At 37.1% G+C, this 19,280-nt stretch overlaps 1 protein-coding gene across 4 annotated transcripts in view; it reads right to left on the bottom strand.

Moving 5' to 3' along the window:
• Window positions 1–19,280, bottom strand: part of AP3B1 (adaptor related protein complex 3 subunit beta 1) — a 295,297-nt gene that overhangs the window by 206,823 nt on the left and 69,194 nt on the right. For all 4 annotated transcript variants that reach the window (XM_061620123.1, XM_061620131.1, XM_061620141.1 and 1 more), the window contains exons 3-7: window positions 18,437–18,511; window positions 16,583–16,678; window positions 13,551–13,711; window positions 12,791–12,857; window positions 5,415–5,597 (exon numbers count right to left, since the gene is read on the bottom strand). In XM_061620123.1, coding sequence (XP_061476107.1) covers window positions 5,415–5,597; window positions 12,791–12,857; window positions 13,551–13,711; window positions 16,583–16,678; window positions 18,437–18,511 — 582 coding nt within the window. The remainder of the gene's footprint in view (window positions 1–5,414; window positions 5,598–12,790; window positions 12,858–13,550; window positions 13,712–16,582; window positions 16,679–18,436; window positions 18,512–19,280) is intronic.

Below are 19,280 nucleotides of genomic sequence, written 5' to 3'. Positions count from 1 at the left end.
AGTCTCTTTTGTTCAGTACAAGGAGCCTGTCTGGTATAAGCATTGGACCCATACAACAAACATCCAATTACATTTTGGTGAACATGACACGTCCTAGCTGGAAAACGAGGACTACATCTCACAAACAGCTATTTAGTGAAGTTGTCAAGATGAATTGTTAAAGTCTCAGATTTCATATGCATTTTATTTTTTTTTTAAAATACACCCTTGTGCATTTTAAACAGGTCTTATGTTCAGTTATGTACAAAAACATACCCGTGTTTAATGTACATGGATGAAGCTATAAAAGTAATAATTTGAACTTGATACGCCCAGTAGAAGCCACTTAACTTGAAAATAGGAGACATGCTAATAGTGAATAAAACCAGGAACTGAGAAATCAGTTTCACTTAACTGAAAATTAAGATCTGATGAAACCATGCTTATGAGAAAGAATCCAGGTGAATTCTAGCTGCTATCAGTATTATGGCTATCATTCAGAAGTAACTGGCCAGAAGTCTGCACAATCACTGAAATGACTGGATTCTTGGGTATAGATTCAAGCATTTTGGACTAAAACTTAACTCACAGTGCTAGATGTACTCACTTTACCACCTTTTTTGTTATCCCCTGGAGGCAAAGTTGCAAGGCAAGATCTGAACATTTATCCCAACAAATCTACCCACAGTTCCAAGCTTGATTATATAGAATCACTGTAACACATTTTAAAGCTAATGGATTGTTGAATCTTGAAAGAAAAGCACTTTGAAGATATTAATTACTAAGTGTTTTAAGTCTTATATCAGTATGACTAGCAGTTCTGCACCATCATAAAATTCAAACAGGGGTATGATTCTTCATACACTTGTAAGAACTAAGATAACAGGATTAACTAACACAACAGAAACTGCTGTTCTTCTCTGTTTTTTGGTGGGTCCCTTTACCTGTTGAGGCACACAAAATAATTCAAAATTACTACTCCTTAGAGCAAGAATATTTAACTTTTGGAGGAGGAAATCTACTACTCTGAAAGGAAGGTAAATTCAGAAAACAAAAATGCAAATATGCATTTTAACACTCTTGAATGTATTAATCTGAAAGGTTTAATTTCCATTTTCCTACATCAGCTTTATTTATAAAATGTCGTGCCCTATAAATATGCTGTTATTTTCTATAGACAAGCACCCCCTTAACAAATCTTCTCATTAATATGTAAATTTAAAGTCAATCGGTCTTCTCCCTGACAGCACCATGAATTCCTAGTGCACTGTATAATCGGTTTTGACTTGGCAACCACTATTTATCAAAGATGTCAGTTAGAAAAATTATGGAAAATGCACTGCAATTGATATGACTGCAATATACTTTGTCAACAGTTAATTGTTCCTCAAATCATACATTTACATATAAACAGTCTAAATACTGATCTATAATGATGCAAATAAACTAAATTAAAAATCAGTTCTACTACACAAGAAATCTTGTTATGTGTTTATTTAAGAACCTATTGAAAAAAGCATGGAGACCTGCTGATTTCAAAAAGGTTTTCTTTCTGCTATTTTAGAAATTAAATTAAGAAGAAACCAGTCTGGTATCTGAACTTTCTTGCCCTGTGCAGACATAACACTGCCAATCTCTTAATCATGGTTAAGAGACACAGTGGGTCCTAGGTTTACAAACACAACCCCTTTCTTTGTCAGCATTACCCATGCTGCTGTATTACATCTGGACTGACACTAATCTGGGCTATCAGCAGTGCAGCTGTAATGACAGACCATATAAAACTGATAAGTGAATTGGAAGCAACATGCAATCCTATAGCCCACTTCCAGTTTCTTCACCACGATTATGAGATTGGACATGTTGCAATTGCACTATCATGCCACATTTATGAGCGATCAGCTAGTGATAGACCATGTTCCTAACCTTGCCATTAGCGTGGTAGCCAAAGCTAAAAATGTGCCTATGCCCACAAAAAGGGTACAGAAGAAAACAAAGTTTTGAATGAAAGATGAGATAACTACAATAAATTCTCCAATATCTACCAAAATACAACTTTATTTGTTGCAGCTATGACAAAGGTTTGGGACAGAAAAGGTTGTTGAGGTAATTCATCTGAAACTCTTTCACAACTGAACGTTTATGGAAGTAGCTGAAATAACAAGCATTAATTATTTTCTTTCACTGCAAGTTCCACAGAATCATAAGACATAGAATCCTCTATCAGTTACCAGTGGTACACAGTTCTAATGGCAGCGAGGAACATTCCAAAGTTCCAATCTATTGTATTATTTGCTCTGAAGTTATCAAATAAAACACAGAAAAATGTGGATAATCAAAAATGCCAGAATACAACAAGGTGACTGTACTGTAAGTATCGAATATATGCTATGCACAATCAACTTCCTCCACAAAACACATTGATAAAAGTATACCAAACAAGAGACAAAAAAGACATGTAGATTTGCACAGTAATGTCAGTTTGCAGGTTAAACAGCTATAAGGTCTTGTTCCACATTCAGCTTTGGAAGCAGCATTTGTTTTTCCTTTGCCAACAGTACTGATTTTGATCAATCCAGGTCATGAAAATATCCATACTACACATCATCATTTTGTGATAAAACAATATGTACGTAGTGAGAGGAACAACAAATGGGAAGAAAGGAAGACTTCAGGATTATACCAATCTCATTGCTTATGAAGCTTTATATCATGAATAGTCACAAAGAGTCTTCTAGTCAGTAAAGAAAGCTACACCATTCCATTAACTATTAATAAATAAAATAAAATAAAACAAATAAAATAAAATAAATCCCCCAGGCACCTGGTTGGCCACTGTGAGAACAGGATGCTGGACTAGATGGGCCACTGGCCTGATCCAGCAGGCTCTTATGTTCTTCATAAATAACTGGAGAATCCATTCTTCAGGTTACAATGAAGATAGGTGCACAGCATTAATTGATCTCAGTGAGAGGCTGGAATACCCTCCCAGAAATGATTTGTATATATGCCGGCTGAAACTTGTAAAATGTACATAATTTCTTGTGACACTGAAAAAGTCTACGGAACAAATGAAGTGGAAGAAAGGTATATACAGAGCATTTCTTTGCCTTAAGTTCACATGAAAAAAATATGGTTTTTGTCTGGCATATGGCATATTCTCTTATACCACAGTAAATGGTATAATGAGAAGAAAAAATGATGAAAAGTAGTGTATCATCCTACAGTCAAGGAGATTTATTCAACAATCAAACATACTGAGAATTCTGAGCAACGGAAAGAACAATTAACACTAGGCTTATGATTATTCTTTGATGCAATGATGTTATAAGAGGTAATCAAGTAGCCATGCTAAATGCATTAAATTCCAGGCCTGGAGTTCGCCTGCCCTGCTTCTTATTTAGGATTGGCATAGGCACGGGTTCAGTTAAAACAGCCCAAGGTTGTTTCCATAGCATGAAGTGAGGAAAGACAATGACCAATTGTATGTATCAGATGAACAACTGCATCAAGTACAACACGCTTCCCGGTTGTGGTTGTTATGTGCCTCCAAGTCGATTACGACTTATGGCAACCCTATATATCAGTGACCTCCAAGAGCATCTGTCATGAACCACCCAGCTCAGACCTTGTACGTTCAGGTCTGTGGCTTCCTTTATGGAACAAATCGATCTCTTGTTTGGTCTTCCTCTTTTTTTACTCTCTTCTCTTTTTGGCAGCATTGTTTTTTTCTAGTGAATCATGTCTTCTCATTATGTGTCCAAAATATGATAACCTCAGTTTCATCATTTTAGCTTCTAGTGATAGTTCTGGTTTAATTTGTTCTAACACCCAATTATTTGTCTTTTTCGCAGTCCATGGTATGTACAACACTCTCCTCCAACACCACATTTCAAATGAGTTGATTTTTCTCTTATCTGCTGTTTTCACTGTCCAGCTCTCACATCCATACACAGAGATCGGGAATACCATAGTCTGAATGATCCTGACTTTAGTGTTCAGCGACACTACAAAAGGGATACTAAAAAGTGTTTCCCGGTAGTTTCACACAACAGAATATTGGACTAGATAGGCCTTTGAACTGATCCACCAGGGTTCTTCTTATGATCCTAACGGAAAAAGGATTTGCCATAACCAACATTATTTACTACAGAATTATTTATTAAATTTATTCATCACTTTCCACAGAAAAGTCTCAAAGCAACTTGCAAGTTAAAAATACAAAGTTATCATGAATTAGGCCAAAGCAATAAAGCCATGCAATTGTTCATCCACCAGCATTCAATAACATGGAAAATATTCTTCCCCATTTGTATATGCCATTGTCATTAGTAAGAATTCTATAAAATTATCTTTGAAACATTTAAATAAATCCAGAAATACAGATTCATCTTGAATACGAACAATCAGCACTGGCTTCCTTTTCATTCAAACATATAGTTCTTTTATCCTATCACCTTCTATCAACTTTTACCTTGGGTGGCATATTGGTGGTTATTGTTTCTAATAAAATGAGACCTTGTTTTGAAGCACACCTCAGGCTAGTGTTGTCCATCTTCTGCCATTTATTGCTTGAAACCCATCTGATAAATAGTATCTACTTTATTCTTGTCTACATGAAACAAGAAAATTAGCATACAAGAGTAACAAATATATGTTTACCACTGGATGAGAGCAGTAATAGTGTAATTGTGAATCATTAAGCATCTGAAAATATCACCAGTAGTAACATGTAGGAAGCCAATTTAACTCAATATAGCCAACAATCCAATATGATTAATAACTGATTGAGTCTTGTATTTAACAAGTCACCCAGTAGGTGCTAGGTGACCAAGAATTCCATGCAGGTAAATTCTTCTACCAACCCGCTTTGTTTTTGTGCTAGGTGTAGAAAAAGGAAAATCTATTCCTCCACAACTATCATAGAAACACAGACAGATCTGTCTCTGCAAGCCAACTTGATAGAAGTCTTTTTTTTTTACTATTCTAGTTTTATTTTTGGCAAGCGAAAATTTAAATTGAGAATACCAAGAATCTGAAATGAAATGACATCTATTTTCCCTCTCACGTCTTCTTATATCTCCTGTTCCAACAGGCAACCAGCACTTGGTACTGCTTTCATGAATTCTGTAAACAATGTAAGAAGTGCTATGTAGCAGCTTTCACAGATGTTATGTTAGCTTTTTATTGCTTAAGAGGAATCTCTAAAGACAACATCACCTCAGACAATATTAACTGACTTAGTAAAGAGAGGCTCTCACTTTCTCAGCAGTAATAGTGACAGAAGTAGCATTGCTTTCTGGGACTCTAAGCAGGTCTATTTCCAGGCATCTTTAAAGCATTGAATTTATTATTAATTCAAAGTTATTGTTGCACATTCCTGAAAGTTTTACCAAACTAGAAATGTCCAAAGTAACTTTTTAAAAGCCACTTACCTCTTTCCAAGGGCTCACAAACTGCATACGTGCATATCGAGTCAGCATGTGGATAATGACAACTTGTCCCCATTCCTCCACATCAACCAACAGATTACAGAGCTTTCGGTAGTTCTTGTGAATCAGATCTATCCTGTCTGGACAGACTTCTTCAAATGCCATCACAACACTTCCTGCTACAAGCTAGAGAACAAGAATTAAACAGATAAGAATCAGTAACTCTAAGGGACTTACAATCACAAACTGTAGGAGGGGTCAGAGTGTCAAGTAGGAAAACTACTACTACTCAGAAATGCAGCTGCTATGCAACTGGGTATTTCACGAATTATGTTTTTGCATAGGTGTGACCTTTATCCATTTGCTTTCCCAGCTTGTGAAAATGCTCTCTAGACATGATTCCAAGCATGTTTAATCCTCTGTCTAGGACAACACCGATCAATCCAGAAGAACTCAACCATGAAGGGCCACACATCAAGCAAAATGGGTGATTTATTATTTAAGATTATATAATGCCCACAGACACAAAATATCAAAACACCATTAAAGCAATAACATCTAATAACAAAAATGATTGTAGCAATAAAAATTACAGGGACCAGCATACTACCACTATATCTAGCTTGACTGATCTCCTAGTGGGTTTACAAGAAGGGACTCCAAAGCTGATCCTAAAGGCCAAGCAGGGCCTTATGGATTAAGGCAGTCCTTCAGATAACCTGGTCTCAAACTATTATTTGAGAGCAAGTGGAGAAAGAATGAGAAACAGTGACAGAATATGAACATGTTCACTTGACCCTTTCCCACTACAGCTTATTACATCCAGAAAGGAGGCGATAGCAGGGGGGGGAAGAGAGGGAGGGAGGAGTGTTCATGGTCTTCTTAAAAAAACCTTTATATGACCTGGAAAATCTCAATAACTATCTGTAAACCAGTGACAAATGTCACCTTCCTGCATAAGGTATTTAAATAGGTGGTAGCCAAGCAAATCCAGGCAATCTTGGATGAAGCTTATTTTCTGGATCCATTTCAGACAAGGTAGAGGTACACTTTTGGCACTAAAACTTCCTTCCACGCCCTGCAAGATTACTTTTGTTGGGAAAGAGGCAAGGTAGAGTAACCCTGATGCTTCTTCTTGGTCTTTTAGCAGCTTTTGATAACATCAATCATCATAAATCTCTGGAGAGACTATTTGATTCAAGTGTGAGCAATGTTGCACTGCAATAGGTCCACTCAAACCTGGATTGTCATTTCCAGAAGGTGGTGCTAGAGATTTCTGTTCAATCCTGTGGCATGTATGCTGCCCATGCTGCTTAACATTTGCATGAAACTATGTGTGGTCATCCAGTGAGTGCATTGTTATCAATACGATGATGAGATACAGCTCTAACTCCCCTTTTCATCTAGGTGGTGCTAAAATCTATGTTTGCTGCAGTGATGCATTTGGATGAGGACAAAAACCTGAAGCTCAATCCAGACAAGGAAAAGGCACTGTTAGTAGGTAGTTTCTCTGTCCAGATGAGTAGCATTCAACTTCTTCTGGATAAGATTGCACCCTCCAAAATATCAAGTTCATAACCTGGGGGTGGTCATGGATCCATCACTGTCATCAGAGGCACATGTGGCCTCTGCACAGTGTAGTGCCTTATACCATCTTAAGCTCGCATCCCAATAACAATGGATGTGGATAAACTGATTTCAGTGATCCATTCTCTAGGAACCTCCCATTTGGATTACTGTAATGCATTCTAACTAGAGATACCTTTGAAGCCCTGAAAGGGACTAATTATGCTTAAATAGCCGTGTATTTAAGCACCCACCTGTTCTCCAATTTACTGTCCTTCAATTAAGATCAATATGATGGTGAACTCATTCCTGTGCTTCTTTATTTCTTATTGGCAGAAGCTGGGACTAACAAGGAAGGAATTGATTATTCCATAAGTTATCTTTTTATGGAGACTGAAGGGCAGGTTCTTAATATTTTGGTGGGGGTGGGTGGGAGTGGGGGAGGTGATCCTATACCCAGTACCATTGTTTGAGGCTCTGGTGCAGCCTTTCCCAACCAGTGTGCCTCCAGATGTTGTTGGACCACAACTCCCATCAGCCTCAGGCAGCATTGCCAATGGTCAGGAAGATGGGAGTTGTGGTCCAACAACATCTGGAGGCACACTGGTTGGGAAAGGCTGCTCTGGTGGCTTAGAGTTCCTTTTATCAGTTACAGCAAATTTACCAACTACAGCCCTATCTGGACAGACGTAGTCTTGCTACAGTTATCTACACTCTGGCAAGCCTCCCAGTTGATTTACTGCAACGTATTATACAGGGGGCTGCTTTTGAAAAATGATTATTTCATTAATAATATTTATATACTACTAAACATGTAAAATCCCTAAGCGGTATACATAAAATACAATATAAAAAAGAAGAAAAAACCCACACATACACATACACATACACATACAGAGAGAGAGAGAGAGAGAGCACTGTAGCCAAAAATACAAAGAAATACATTAGATTCAAAATATGGTGGTAATGGGGACTGCATCTGCATCAGCTTCCAGTGTGTTTCTCACAGTGCTAGTTTTTAAAACCTGAAACAGCATTAGCCCAGGCTTTTGGAAAGATCACCTTCCCCCTGCTTGGGACTTGAGTTATTCATCAGAAGCTCTTCTCCAGTTCCTCCTGCCTAATGGAAAGAGGGATGCGATTACTAGGACAGGGCTTTTTTTAATTGTGCCCTGTTTATAGAATGCCCTTCACAGAAAGCCTCGCCTGGCACTTAAAGCCTTTTAGGTGCCAATGTTCTGCCAGGCCTTTTAATAATCTAATTTGTTAGATTTTATTTATTTATTTATTTGTTTGTTTGTTTATTTATTTATTATACTTGCACCTTGCAATATCTTGCACCTTGCTGGCTTTGTATTGGCTTTAAAATTTAGCTACTCTGCTTATGCTGGTTTAGATATTCTTCATCTTGCGCTTGTTATAATTGATTTTAGGTTTTATTATATAGTTTTGAATTGCGTCTGTATATTTTTAGTGTTTCTGTAAGCTGTTAAGAGTAACATGGGTCGTATACAAATGGAATAAATAAAATAATAAATCTGCACCAAGCCTGTATGATTTTTGTGAGACACCCCCTTAATTTTAACAGGGTTTTAGCAACATCAACTTAAAAAACAAAACAAAACTGATCTAATACAAAATTATTTGAAAACCAGAACAAGGAACATTTTTCTGCATAAAAAAATATGTTCCTCTAATGTTAAATCATGGTGCCCAAAATGAGAATTTGTATCCACAATACAGTTGACCCATTTTCTATCTGTATTTTCTGTATTTTCCATGTGTACCAGAGAAAGCATGAGATCATTTGCTACAGATGGCAAACAAGACTACTATTTACAATGCCAACCTCTTAAAGCATGCATAAGAAGTTCAAACTTTATCAGTCCACTATTAAAAGATGTAGTATATTTTGTTTAGAAAGGAAATATACAAATCAGCCAGGCCCCCACTTATGTTCCTGTCACAAAGTTGCATGACATCCTAGGATTGTTCAAAGATTAATGAGATTACCTTCCTGAATGACTGTCAATGTACCATTTTATCTCAATCATTTAAAATATTTCAAACTTTTTTATTTTTTTATCTACCATTGTTGTTTGTATGGATTGTGTTCCACAAGATTTATCAAAAATACAAGTAGTACTGAAAATACTCTTGGCCTCTGTCAGCTATCAGTTACAAATATAACATAACCACTTGTCACTGTGCATTGCCTATCATCTTTTTCCCCAACTGCTTTAATTAAATTTTGTTTTGTTTCAACCACATGCTATGCAAAATAGCTACTATAATCAGGCTTCTATATGAAGCAACTGATATGTATGCAGTTAAGCATGCATGTGAAGCAGCTTTCTTGCAGAAAATTAATGTCACATTCTAGCAGAGCACTGGGGATCTGCATTTCAACCTCTAAAATTTCCCCAATGATTTAAAGTAAGCAATTAAATAGAAATACAATTTATTGAAATGGCACTTTTGGAAAAATATTAAATAGAATGATATTCACATGTTAGAGTTTTCCCCTATTTTTTGGTTGACATTTGGTTTATTAGTATGCACCTACGATTACAGCTGAAAGAAAACAGCTCAGAATATAGTCTTGCTATTATGCTAAACAAGTTTCAAATCCTGTGGGGACTTTATAAATTACCAATAACTATAAACGTGATGCTGCATTTATTGTCTCCAGCCCTGCCATGTACTGGTACCTGCTGATCCCAGCATGTATACAACTCATTCTATAAAGAAGAGAATTGATTATTTGTAAAGGACTAAAGAAAATGCATTATACTTACATTTATTTTCTACCATAGTACTTGTAGAGGAAAAATTGTTTTCATTGATGTTTCCAAGTTTTCTCTCTATCTACAATTGTTACTAATATTTACCTTAGTTAACACTGTAATTAATTAATTCCTGTTATCAGAATTACCTGGGTATATGTGAAAGCATGCAGGCAAACAATTATGCGTTTAGCAAACCTTAAATCTTACATATACTGAGAAAGAACTATTCCTGCCCATTTCCCCCCAAAACTCCAGGGTCTTAAATATACACACACATACACAAATACAGATACAGGATCCCATGGTCAACCTATGCATTTACATTCGTTTTAGTTAAACCTATAAATAAGTTTGCAATCATTGTAGTCAGGGGTGCTCCTTCTCCAGTAGAGTTTTAAGAGGAGAAGGATGAAAAATAGTTATTTGCTGATAATCATGTTAAATTTCCTATTACCCAAAACCTAAGGCTCAAGAAAACTTGCAATGTTACCTAATTAAGTAGCAGTTAGGCAGAAAATTATGTTTCCAAGATTGCTAAAGGCACATTAAGATGCTCTTCTTGTTACACCTTGGAAGAAGGTGTGCTCAATCAGTAGCATAGATAGGGCAAAATCAATTTGTGTATTTAAAATGTTATAAAGGAATGGCATTTTTTAAAAAACAAAGAACAAGCATTTTCAGCTTCCACTTTAAAATGTTCATCTTACTTATGAAAAAACAGATGTGAATATTAATCTATTTGTAACAACTCCCAACATCTAACAGGACTCTCCATCCCCACACTCTGGAATTTACAGATCCTCTGCATAAAAACATGTTTTGTGCTAAACATAAAATAATTAACAAGAAGTTATTTCCAATTTATAATTCAAGCTGTAATAGAACTTCAGATTCTACATGTTTTTAGGCAAGAGTACATTTAATCTCAAAGGAAATTTCTGAACAATTTCTACTACAATGGGACTTATCTAAACATTTGGAAAACAGCTGATGATAGTAGTTTATTAAATGTTCAATATTCCATAAAACATTGAATTAAAACAAAACAATCCAAGCAAAATGTAAAAAACAAGAGTTTACAGTATCAATGACATTCTGAATGAAAATTAAATAGAAGCTTTTTTGTGCAAGAAAAAATAAATCATTCCTACAAAACTAGCAATGAGCTCGTCAAATTCAAATACAGCCTTCCATTTATGTATTTTTTATATTAAAGCAATAAACATGGTTCATTTGTCTTTCACTGGTTGCCACGTTTTTCTGTGCTGTTGCTATGAACTTCAGCCATTAGCTGCGCTCCAAGGTAAACTACATGAACCATCAACAAAAGTGACACCCAATCTATGGAGTTCATATTTTTTCCAGATTATCTATGCTAGTTGACAAGCTGGTAATGAAAAAAATCACACTAAGCAAATGGCTCCTCTAATAACAATAAATTTTCTATAAAATTATGAAGGGTACAAAACGTTTCCTTGCATCTATTTTGTCATGAATTCTAATTAACGCTGCAAAAACCTGAGAGTGCTGGGTCATCACAAGAAGTGTATCGAGATTTGATTGATAATATGGTGCAGGTTAGCCTATGCTGCCAACATTTCCTTCTCTTAAATTAATGACCATCCCACCTGCCCTAATCATACAGCCCAAATGGATATTCCCCTTCTTATTTCAATTTTCTGGAAGCATGGAAGCTGGTAAAGATAAGTCATTTATCTTCTAATAGCTGGATAATAGATCTATCACAATACAGCATCTGCACAAACTCAAGTTATTCCCCCCCCCCACAACAGTAAACCTTTTACCAACACTGAATCAATAACTTTGGGAAAACACTAGGTTACCCATACATCTGCAATCTGAACAGCACACATTACTTCTAGCACATCTGTTAAATATGTTAAAGAATGCACCTCTATTTTCCCAAAGGCAATATTCTAGTTTAGAACACATCAGTAATCTCATCACAAAGCCATCACCAATTCTTCTGCTCATTTTTAACAAGCAAATTATTTGACCTCCCAAGAGTCTGCTGCTACAGATAATCCTATCTAGTCTTCACAGGGCACATGGGTACTCAATTTACTTCAAAAGAGAGATGCATTTACACCCACAGCTGGAGGCCTCAAAAACCCTTTGAACATCAGTGAACCCAGAATCTGCTGCAAAATAAGCACTGAGATATAATCTCTCTACACACTTCCACATAGTGTGTCTAAGGATGAAAGAAAAGCTATTCAAGATTCAGGGAAGCCAAAAACATGACATAGTCCATGAAATTGTGAGTTGTGACACTGACTGCATTTACTTTCCCCATGTTCAACCTTGGACCACCCTACGATTCATATGGCCATCTGGATCTCCACACTGCAACAATGGCAGAAAACAGAGTGTTTTCTCCAACACAATAGAGAGGATGCAACTTTTTTCTGATTTACACCTGTCAACAATAATCATGGCAAGGACTATCAGTGAAGACGCTCTCCATACCAGGCTGCTGTTGAAGGTTATTTGGAAGCCAAATACAGAATATGGCAGGCCAACTCCTTGTAATAAAGGATGTTCTACACTAGATCACTATAGAATCCATAAAGCCCAAATCAGCCAAGAAGTTCCATGGTTAAGACACTCATTGCAATCTCAAGAGGTCTTCTGATCTTACTACCTAGACATACAGCATGAACATCATTCAAAAGTTGCTGGATGAAGCTGCTGAGGCTACTGAGTGCTAGTCAGGAGAAAGGAAAGAAGAATCTTATGACTGAGGAGATTTTATGGGTTCATTTAATTAAATGTTTGTTTTTAAAGTGTCACTTCTTGCTCTCAGTCCTTTTTGATAGGGTTGAATTGGAAATAACTAAGGTACTGGTAACATATCCACTCACAGTGTCAAACTATTTGTAGTAAAGCCTCCTGCCTGCCTAGCCACTACTTCTATCCTGCTGAGATTAAAATAGTACAAAATTACAGGTGAAGAGATCAGTTCTGATTACATTTTTAAAAAGCTGACTCTGTATCACTTACTGTGCTCTTGTCTTTCAGAAGTTTCTCTATCACTTCAATTAACAATTCTTTTTGCTCCGGATCAAGGCTAAAAGTGAATGAAAAAACAGATTATCTCATTTTAAGATATTCTACTACTTTGTGCCCCAAATAATATATCCTACAATGAGATGAGACTGGGCAGAAGAACAAAAGATAGGAAATCAGGCTTCCAGGAAGGAATAGCTTAAATAAGCCTTAGTGAATATGTAGAAGTCCTGCATATCATCCTTTCAATCCTGTCAATGCAAATAAAAGATTTAAAGCTCTACTTAAATGAATAAAAAAGGAGACCATTTTGTCAAGCTGTCAGCTCCATTTCTTTATTTTACTGAATACACTGTTTTAACTGTCTTTGGTGCTGTACTGATGCTGTTTTTATTGTACTGAGTTGTGTTACTGATCTTGTGTTTGTGAACCACTCTGAGAATTTAATGGAAAGCAGTCTAAAATGATTTTGAATAATATAAAAATGAATAATATACACAGGTTAAAATTGAACAATTAATTTGGGGGGTCAGCTGCCTAGTGAAATAACTTTGATAAAATTCACACAAACTTTCAAATAAGCAGCCTTGACTGGTCTTGAACTATGTTAAAACAGACCCTTTAGTCAAAGTCATCATGCTGATTTTATGCGCATTAGCAGAAAGCAGTTATCATAAGCTGTAGCTAAACTTCATTATAACACTCTACTGAGCACTAAATACATATCTTCCATATTTATGGCTATAGAACATACCTGTAAAGCTTTTGGATTGCATGGGCGGCATTTTTTCTAACATAAGGTGATAAATCAGCTGATGCTTCTTTGATAGCCAGCATCATAATCGGAACAATAATTGGCACTCTGATGCTGGACAGAACTCTCAAAGCACTTGCACGGATTAACTGATTAGGATCCTAAAATGAAAATAAAGTACCAGTAATCACTAAATAAATTCATTATTACAGTAACTGAAAGCATGCACTGTATACACAGTTTGGTTTCTTTCCAATTTTTATCCTATTTCTTAGTTTGTAAGATGAGTTCTCAAAGGGAAAAGGGGACTGAAAAAAGCTCACCCCATCCTGTTACAGACACCCTTTACCTCAGGAAAGGGACTTGTGGCCCTCAGGATGTTGTTACAGTTTCCATCATTCCTGACCACTGACCATGATAGCTTGGGGTGATGGGAGTTGGGGTCCAGCAACAACCACAGGTTCCCCATCCCTCCTTTACCTAATGGTATGTGAAAACTTCTGAGCAACACAAAATTCACTCTTAGATAAAATGGAGGGTCAGCTGATTCAGCTAGATGGAGAAACTCATGTTTGTATTAACTATCCTTTGGTAACTATGCCAAGTTGGAAACATTATTAAAGTTCAACTAAACACTGAAGTATGAGTAATAACCCCAAATGACAATTTTTACAAAATTTGAGTCCCCATTACAAAAAAGTACCTCTCATGTACCACTACTAATGTAATGATACAATCTTGTATCACTATCACCTTCATCAATAATCTCATGGGTAAGTTACCACTGTCTTTGTGTTCCAAGTGAAAAGTACTAAAGTTAAGAGTCATTTGCCAAAGGCCAAAGTAGTCCAGGAAAAAAGGGGAAACTGCAACAGATATACTCAGATATCAGCACTGTATTGCAGCCATGTTTCAACCCAGAAAAATACACCATTGGAAATACGGAAAATCAAATTTACAGAAACCAAAAGCCATCCAAAGTTATTTTCATCTCTAAAAGTGTTACTCATCCACATCAATGGGCCCTTATTCTTTGCATCAACCATAAAAGAGACATCTCAAGACCAAGTGAACACTGTTTCAGGGGATTCCCTACCCTTACCTGCCATAAAAAGAATTTAAACTTAAAATCTGTTTTGATTCATTATGAAGCACAGTTAAATTCCTCATTACTGTACTTAAAGTATCTAGGAGACATAGTAATATCTTGCCCCTTCTCTTTACCCTCTCTGTAGATTGCCACCCTGGGCTCCTACTGGGAAGAAGGGCAGGGTATAAATCAAATAATAAATAAAATAAAATTCCCTGTTGTGCTTGTACAAGAGCCCATACAGTGCTCAAGTCTACTGTTAAAAAGACACTAACACCTCAGAAGTTGTTAATGACATTTGGACACACACACCCATACAAGTTTTGGAGAAGAACTGCTTTAAGGCCCAAGACCACTCTGTCTGTACTTGCCAAGACTCAGTTTTCCCTTCCTCTTCTGGACATGGAGCCCTTTTCAAGTAAGCCATGTTACCAAACAATGCAGGTAGGCTCTTGTGAAACATGGGTACAAAACTGGTACCCTTTTAGACTACACTCTAAACAAAATTAAGAGAAGCAACAGCCAAAGTAGTATAAAATATCAAAACTAAGGAGTGCTTAATTGGATTGTCCATGCCAAGCAGGGCTTAAAAATGTTCAAGCCATTTTAAAGAGAGGCAGGACTGATTACAAGCTACCCTCAAATCAGAGCAGTATCAGTCAAAGCATGTGTTCTTCCCCAGGTACCAGGTAAAAAAGAATGCACACTACTGACCATTCCTAAAACATCCCATTGTGGCAACAAGATCATATTTCCTCACCCTCATGTTTCTGAGACAATCAGAGGTGGGAAAGTCATGTATGATATCACATACCAGATGAGGAACCTCAACTCTGCTACATAAACTGATCAGTTTTTAAATTAGGAATGAGGGAAAGTGTCATGCCTCCATCAGATGAGTCCTTCGAGGAGGACGAGGAGTGGAATGCCACATCAAAGCCAGGAGAGAGAACAAGCAGAATCCCCAAAGATGCTGTTCCAGACCTCCCACCACTGGAGCCCCTCAGTCAGATTCAAGAAGTGAACAGGAGGCCCCTCTGCCCCCTGCAGAGCAAAGACATTAGCAAATAACAGAGCAACACAGGCATTCTGGCCATTTAAGGTTGCAAGCTCCTGGGAGCTAGAAGGCTGACTGCAATCACCTGTATCAGGGAGCAGAGTTTAAAAGGCAGAGAGAGGTATTTTGCCCTCCACTGGAAGCAACTTCCGATCTTTGCCAGCCTCACCCATGGCCCAGACCCTTTTCAGATCTTTGAATCCTGGACTGCCTTGCTGGACTGTTTTAAATCTTGGACTGCCTAACCAGACTTCGCTTGCTGAACCCAACTGGTATTGCGGTTCGGAACAAAACCCCAGATCTTCCCTTCCTTTCCCTCATTATTCCCAAGCCTCAGCAGATTTACAACCCAGCCACTGCCTGGCCAGCTGCCTGCTAATTGTTTTACTGCAACATCAATCACTACTGTGCAGCCGACAGAGACTGACAGAAAGCAGCCTTGACAAAATTCACCAACTTTCTCCCTATGTGTGACTAACCTGATTAAACAAAGGAAATTCTGCATTATTTGATATGCAAAGCCCTAATATTTTTTAAGCAATGCTGGGTCCAAAATGGAGTTTGAGTCACTGTATGAATGACCATCCCCAGGCTTCCCAATAACACAGATTGCTGCCACTGACCAAGAGGGAGAGGGGTGGGGATCGCACTCCCCATACCTCGCCCCTCCCCCTTGTGATCAGTGGCAGCCATGCATAGTGTTGGGAAGCTGGAAGGGCAACACAGCCCCACGCACTCCACACCATCAGCCACTACTGAATGCTAAATATTCCTCTACTCATCCTTAAGCTAGTTTGTTCTTGTTTTTCCCTTTTAAAAATGATCTATAGCTTTGTAATGACAGACACCTTCCCAGGAAGCACAGCTAACTTGACATTTACTCACTTTCAGAGCACGCTGAAAGGTGCTAATTGACAGCAATGCCAGGTCCTGCTGATCCTCTGCATAGCGCATCAGGTAAACATACACAAGTTTTTTAATCTGAAAAACAAATTAGTGCATAATATTCAAATCTGAATTATTTAACATTGTTCAAAATTTATTTATTTATATACCGCCCCATAGCCGAAGCTCTCTGGGCGGTTTACAATAACATTTATTACTGGTTACTCCCTGAAGGGAGTTATGCTCATTTACACGTTCATACGGTGATAACCATAAAGGTTTAACAGTGTACAAAAGACCTGTGTGGAAAACAGTAATGATTTGTTTTTTACACACTTATGAGACAATGATGTTAACATTAAATAGTTACTAGTAGATATTTATACACTGACTGAGGCAGTACAAATGTCCAGGAAGAGTTTTACATTCTAATGAAATGTATTTGTAGACTTTGTATTTCCACAGTCCTGAGGAATGGTCACTGTAGCTTCCCAAGGACAACAGATTTAGAGATTAAAGGCTTCCAAACTCTCAGTTTCTTAAGTACTACAAATCAGACAGTTTGATCATATTTATGAAATTATGCTTTAGTTAAATTCTAGACAAAGCCTGTGTATGTTAAACCAAGCACAGAAAAAACTGTTCTGCATTACAAACTGACCATAATGGTGTATAATGGAAACTCTGAAAAACCCTTAATAACAAATGTGCTACAATTATTATCACTATATGAAGAAAGATTTTTTGCCCATTCTGTCAAAAAGCAAGATATTAAATCACAGAAGGTTACAAGCCACTAAATTAGTTGTTGTTCTACTATGAACAAGCAGCAATCAACATTGACAACAAGAGGCCTGTGTAGTGAATGACAGCAGGTGTGCAAAGAAAGCCTCCTTTCCTTGAAACCACTCTGAGATTAGAGGCAGGAGTACTTTGATTTCGTGACTGCACCGTACTTTTATCATTTACCTTTATTCAATGTTACAGCACTCCTCCCTTTAAAACTAATAATAATAGCGCCCTGTTAGCATTGAGGAACACTGGTAGATCTGTTTAATTAGTTTATCAACAGAAGTATATCAAACTTCATGAGTTATTGACTCAACCTTTTATTATTTCTGTTCTACACCACCAATTGCTTTCTAGGTCACTTTTCTGCATCTTTTGACATGAAACACAAGAGTATGGCAGTATGCTGTTATGAAAATGAATTTTACTAGAACAAAATGTCCTTCTCTAGTTTTGAGAGCAATAATTCCTTCCCACCCCGTCACATGCTTTCTACATGTATCCTGTTTTAAAAAGGGAATTCTAAGCAGGAATATCAGTCATAAACAGGGAATCAGCATCCAGAAGGTCACTTGGCAAGCCCCACATCACAACCATTCTCCCAGCTGTCACAATGCAATTTGGCAAGCCCTGCAATGTTGCCTATGAGTACACTTTTTGCCCATAGAAAGGTTGCTCTACTTCTATTGCTAGAACACTGCATAGAAGTGAAACAAGTAGAAACATGAGGCCTGCTATAAAATGTAAGTATTCTAACACTATACAGACTTTTGCAAGTGCTTGTGGAAAAGCACCAGAGGTTATTGTTCTTTTGTTCATAGTCCTTCAGATCCAACCCTACATGTTCAGTTAGTGTCCAGTACATTAGTAAACCACTTCGCCATTTACAAAAGTTTTTAAGAATATCTCACCACATGATGGCCCCTATTTAAGCATATGGTTACTTCTACAAGTGTTTTAACTAGAATTAAACTGTGAACTCCGATGAAATGCAGTTTCATGGGAAGAAGTTGGAAGCTAACGGAAAAAGTTACATTCTAAAAGAATTAAGCTTCGCTACTGTACCTCAATATTTTTACTTGCGACATTCTTCACTACAGAAGGAAACAGTTCAGATGCGTTTTTCCCTCTGGCAATCATCTTAGAAGACATAACAAAACATATTTATTAATAACATGCTATTTTCAAACAAAAACCAATATTACACCATCATCAATAATAAATTGCCACCACTCACTCAGAGGCACACATTACCAAATTCTTCCAAGCTACACAGGAAGTGAATTGGACTGTGAAAGACCAACCCTAATTGTGTTTGCATTTCTACAAATTTGTAGGACAGTACAATATCTGAGGGAGGAAGTCAGGTCTCCTGCTCCCCTGGTGCATTCACTATAGCTGCCCACTTTCCCTGCTTTTTAAAGTTTGATAGAAATATCTTCTATGTTCTTAAACCACATTGCCTATTAGTGAATAACGCACACAATTTGTTATGAAGGTATAGTTGGAATATCGCAAATGTTAAAATGTATCATATATGTGAATCTCTATCTTGCATTATTTAACTGACCAACCATAATAGCTGCAGTGTACCATGTAAATATGTATTTAGGATCTTTTTAAAGTGTATTTTGTCTCATTAAGTCATAATGATCAGTGTAAATCCTCCTTTGTTCATGGCTCATTAACCCAAGATAACATAATGGGTCTTTCAAAGACCAAGATATCATTTCAGTTAGCAGCTTTAAATAACCTGAATGTTAAAAGCTCTTGTTGTTGTTGTTGTTATGTGCCTTCAAGTCAATTATGACTTATGGCAACCCTATGAATCAGTGACCTCCAAGTATATTACATAGAGGTTAAGAGTTTTAGAGTATGAAAGTTTCTTCGCTAACCTGTTGAAGTTCAC

The sequence above is a fragment of the Rhineura floridana genome, chromosome 1, assembly GCF_030035675.1.
Source record: "Rhineura floridana isolate rRhiFlo1 chromosome 1, rRhiFlo1.hap2, whole genome shotgun sequence".
Taxonomy (NCBI): domain Eukaryota; kingdom Metazoa; phylum Chordata; class Lepidosauria; order Squamata; family Rhineuridae; genus Rhineura; species Rhineura floridana.
The sequence above is the reverse complement of the archived record's forward strand: the minus strand, read 5'-3'. Positions and strand labels throughout refer to the sequence as shown.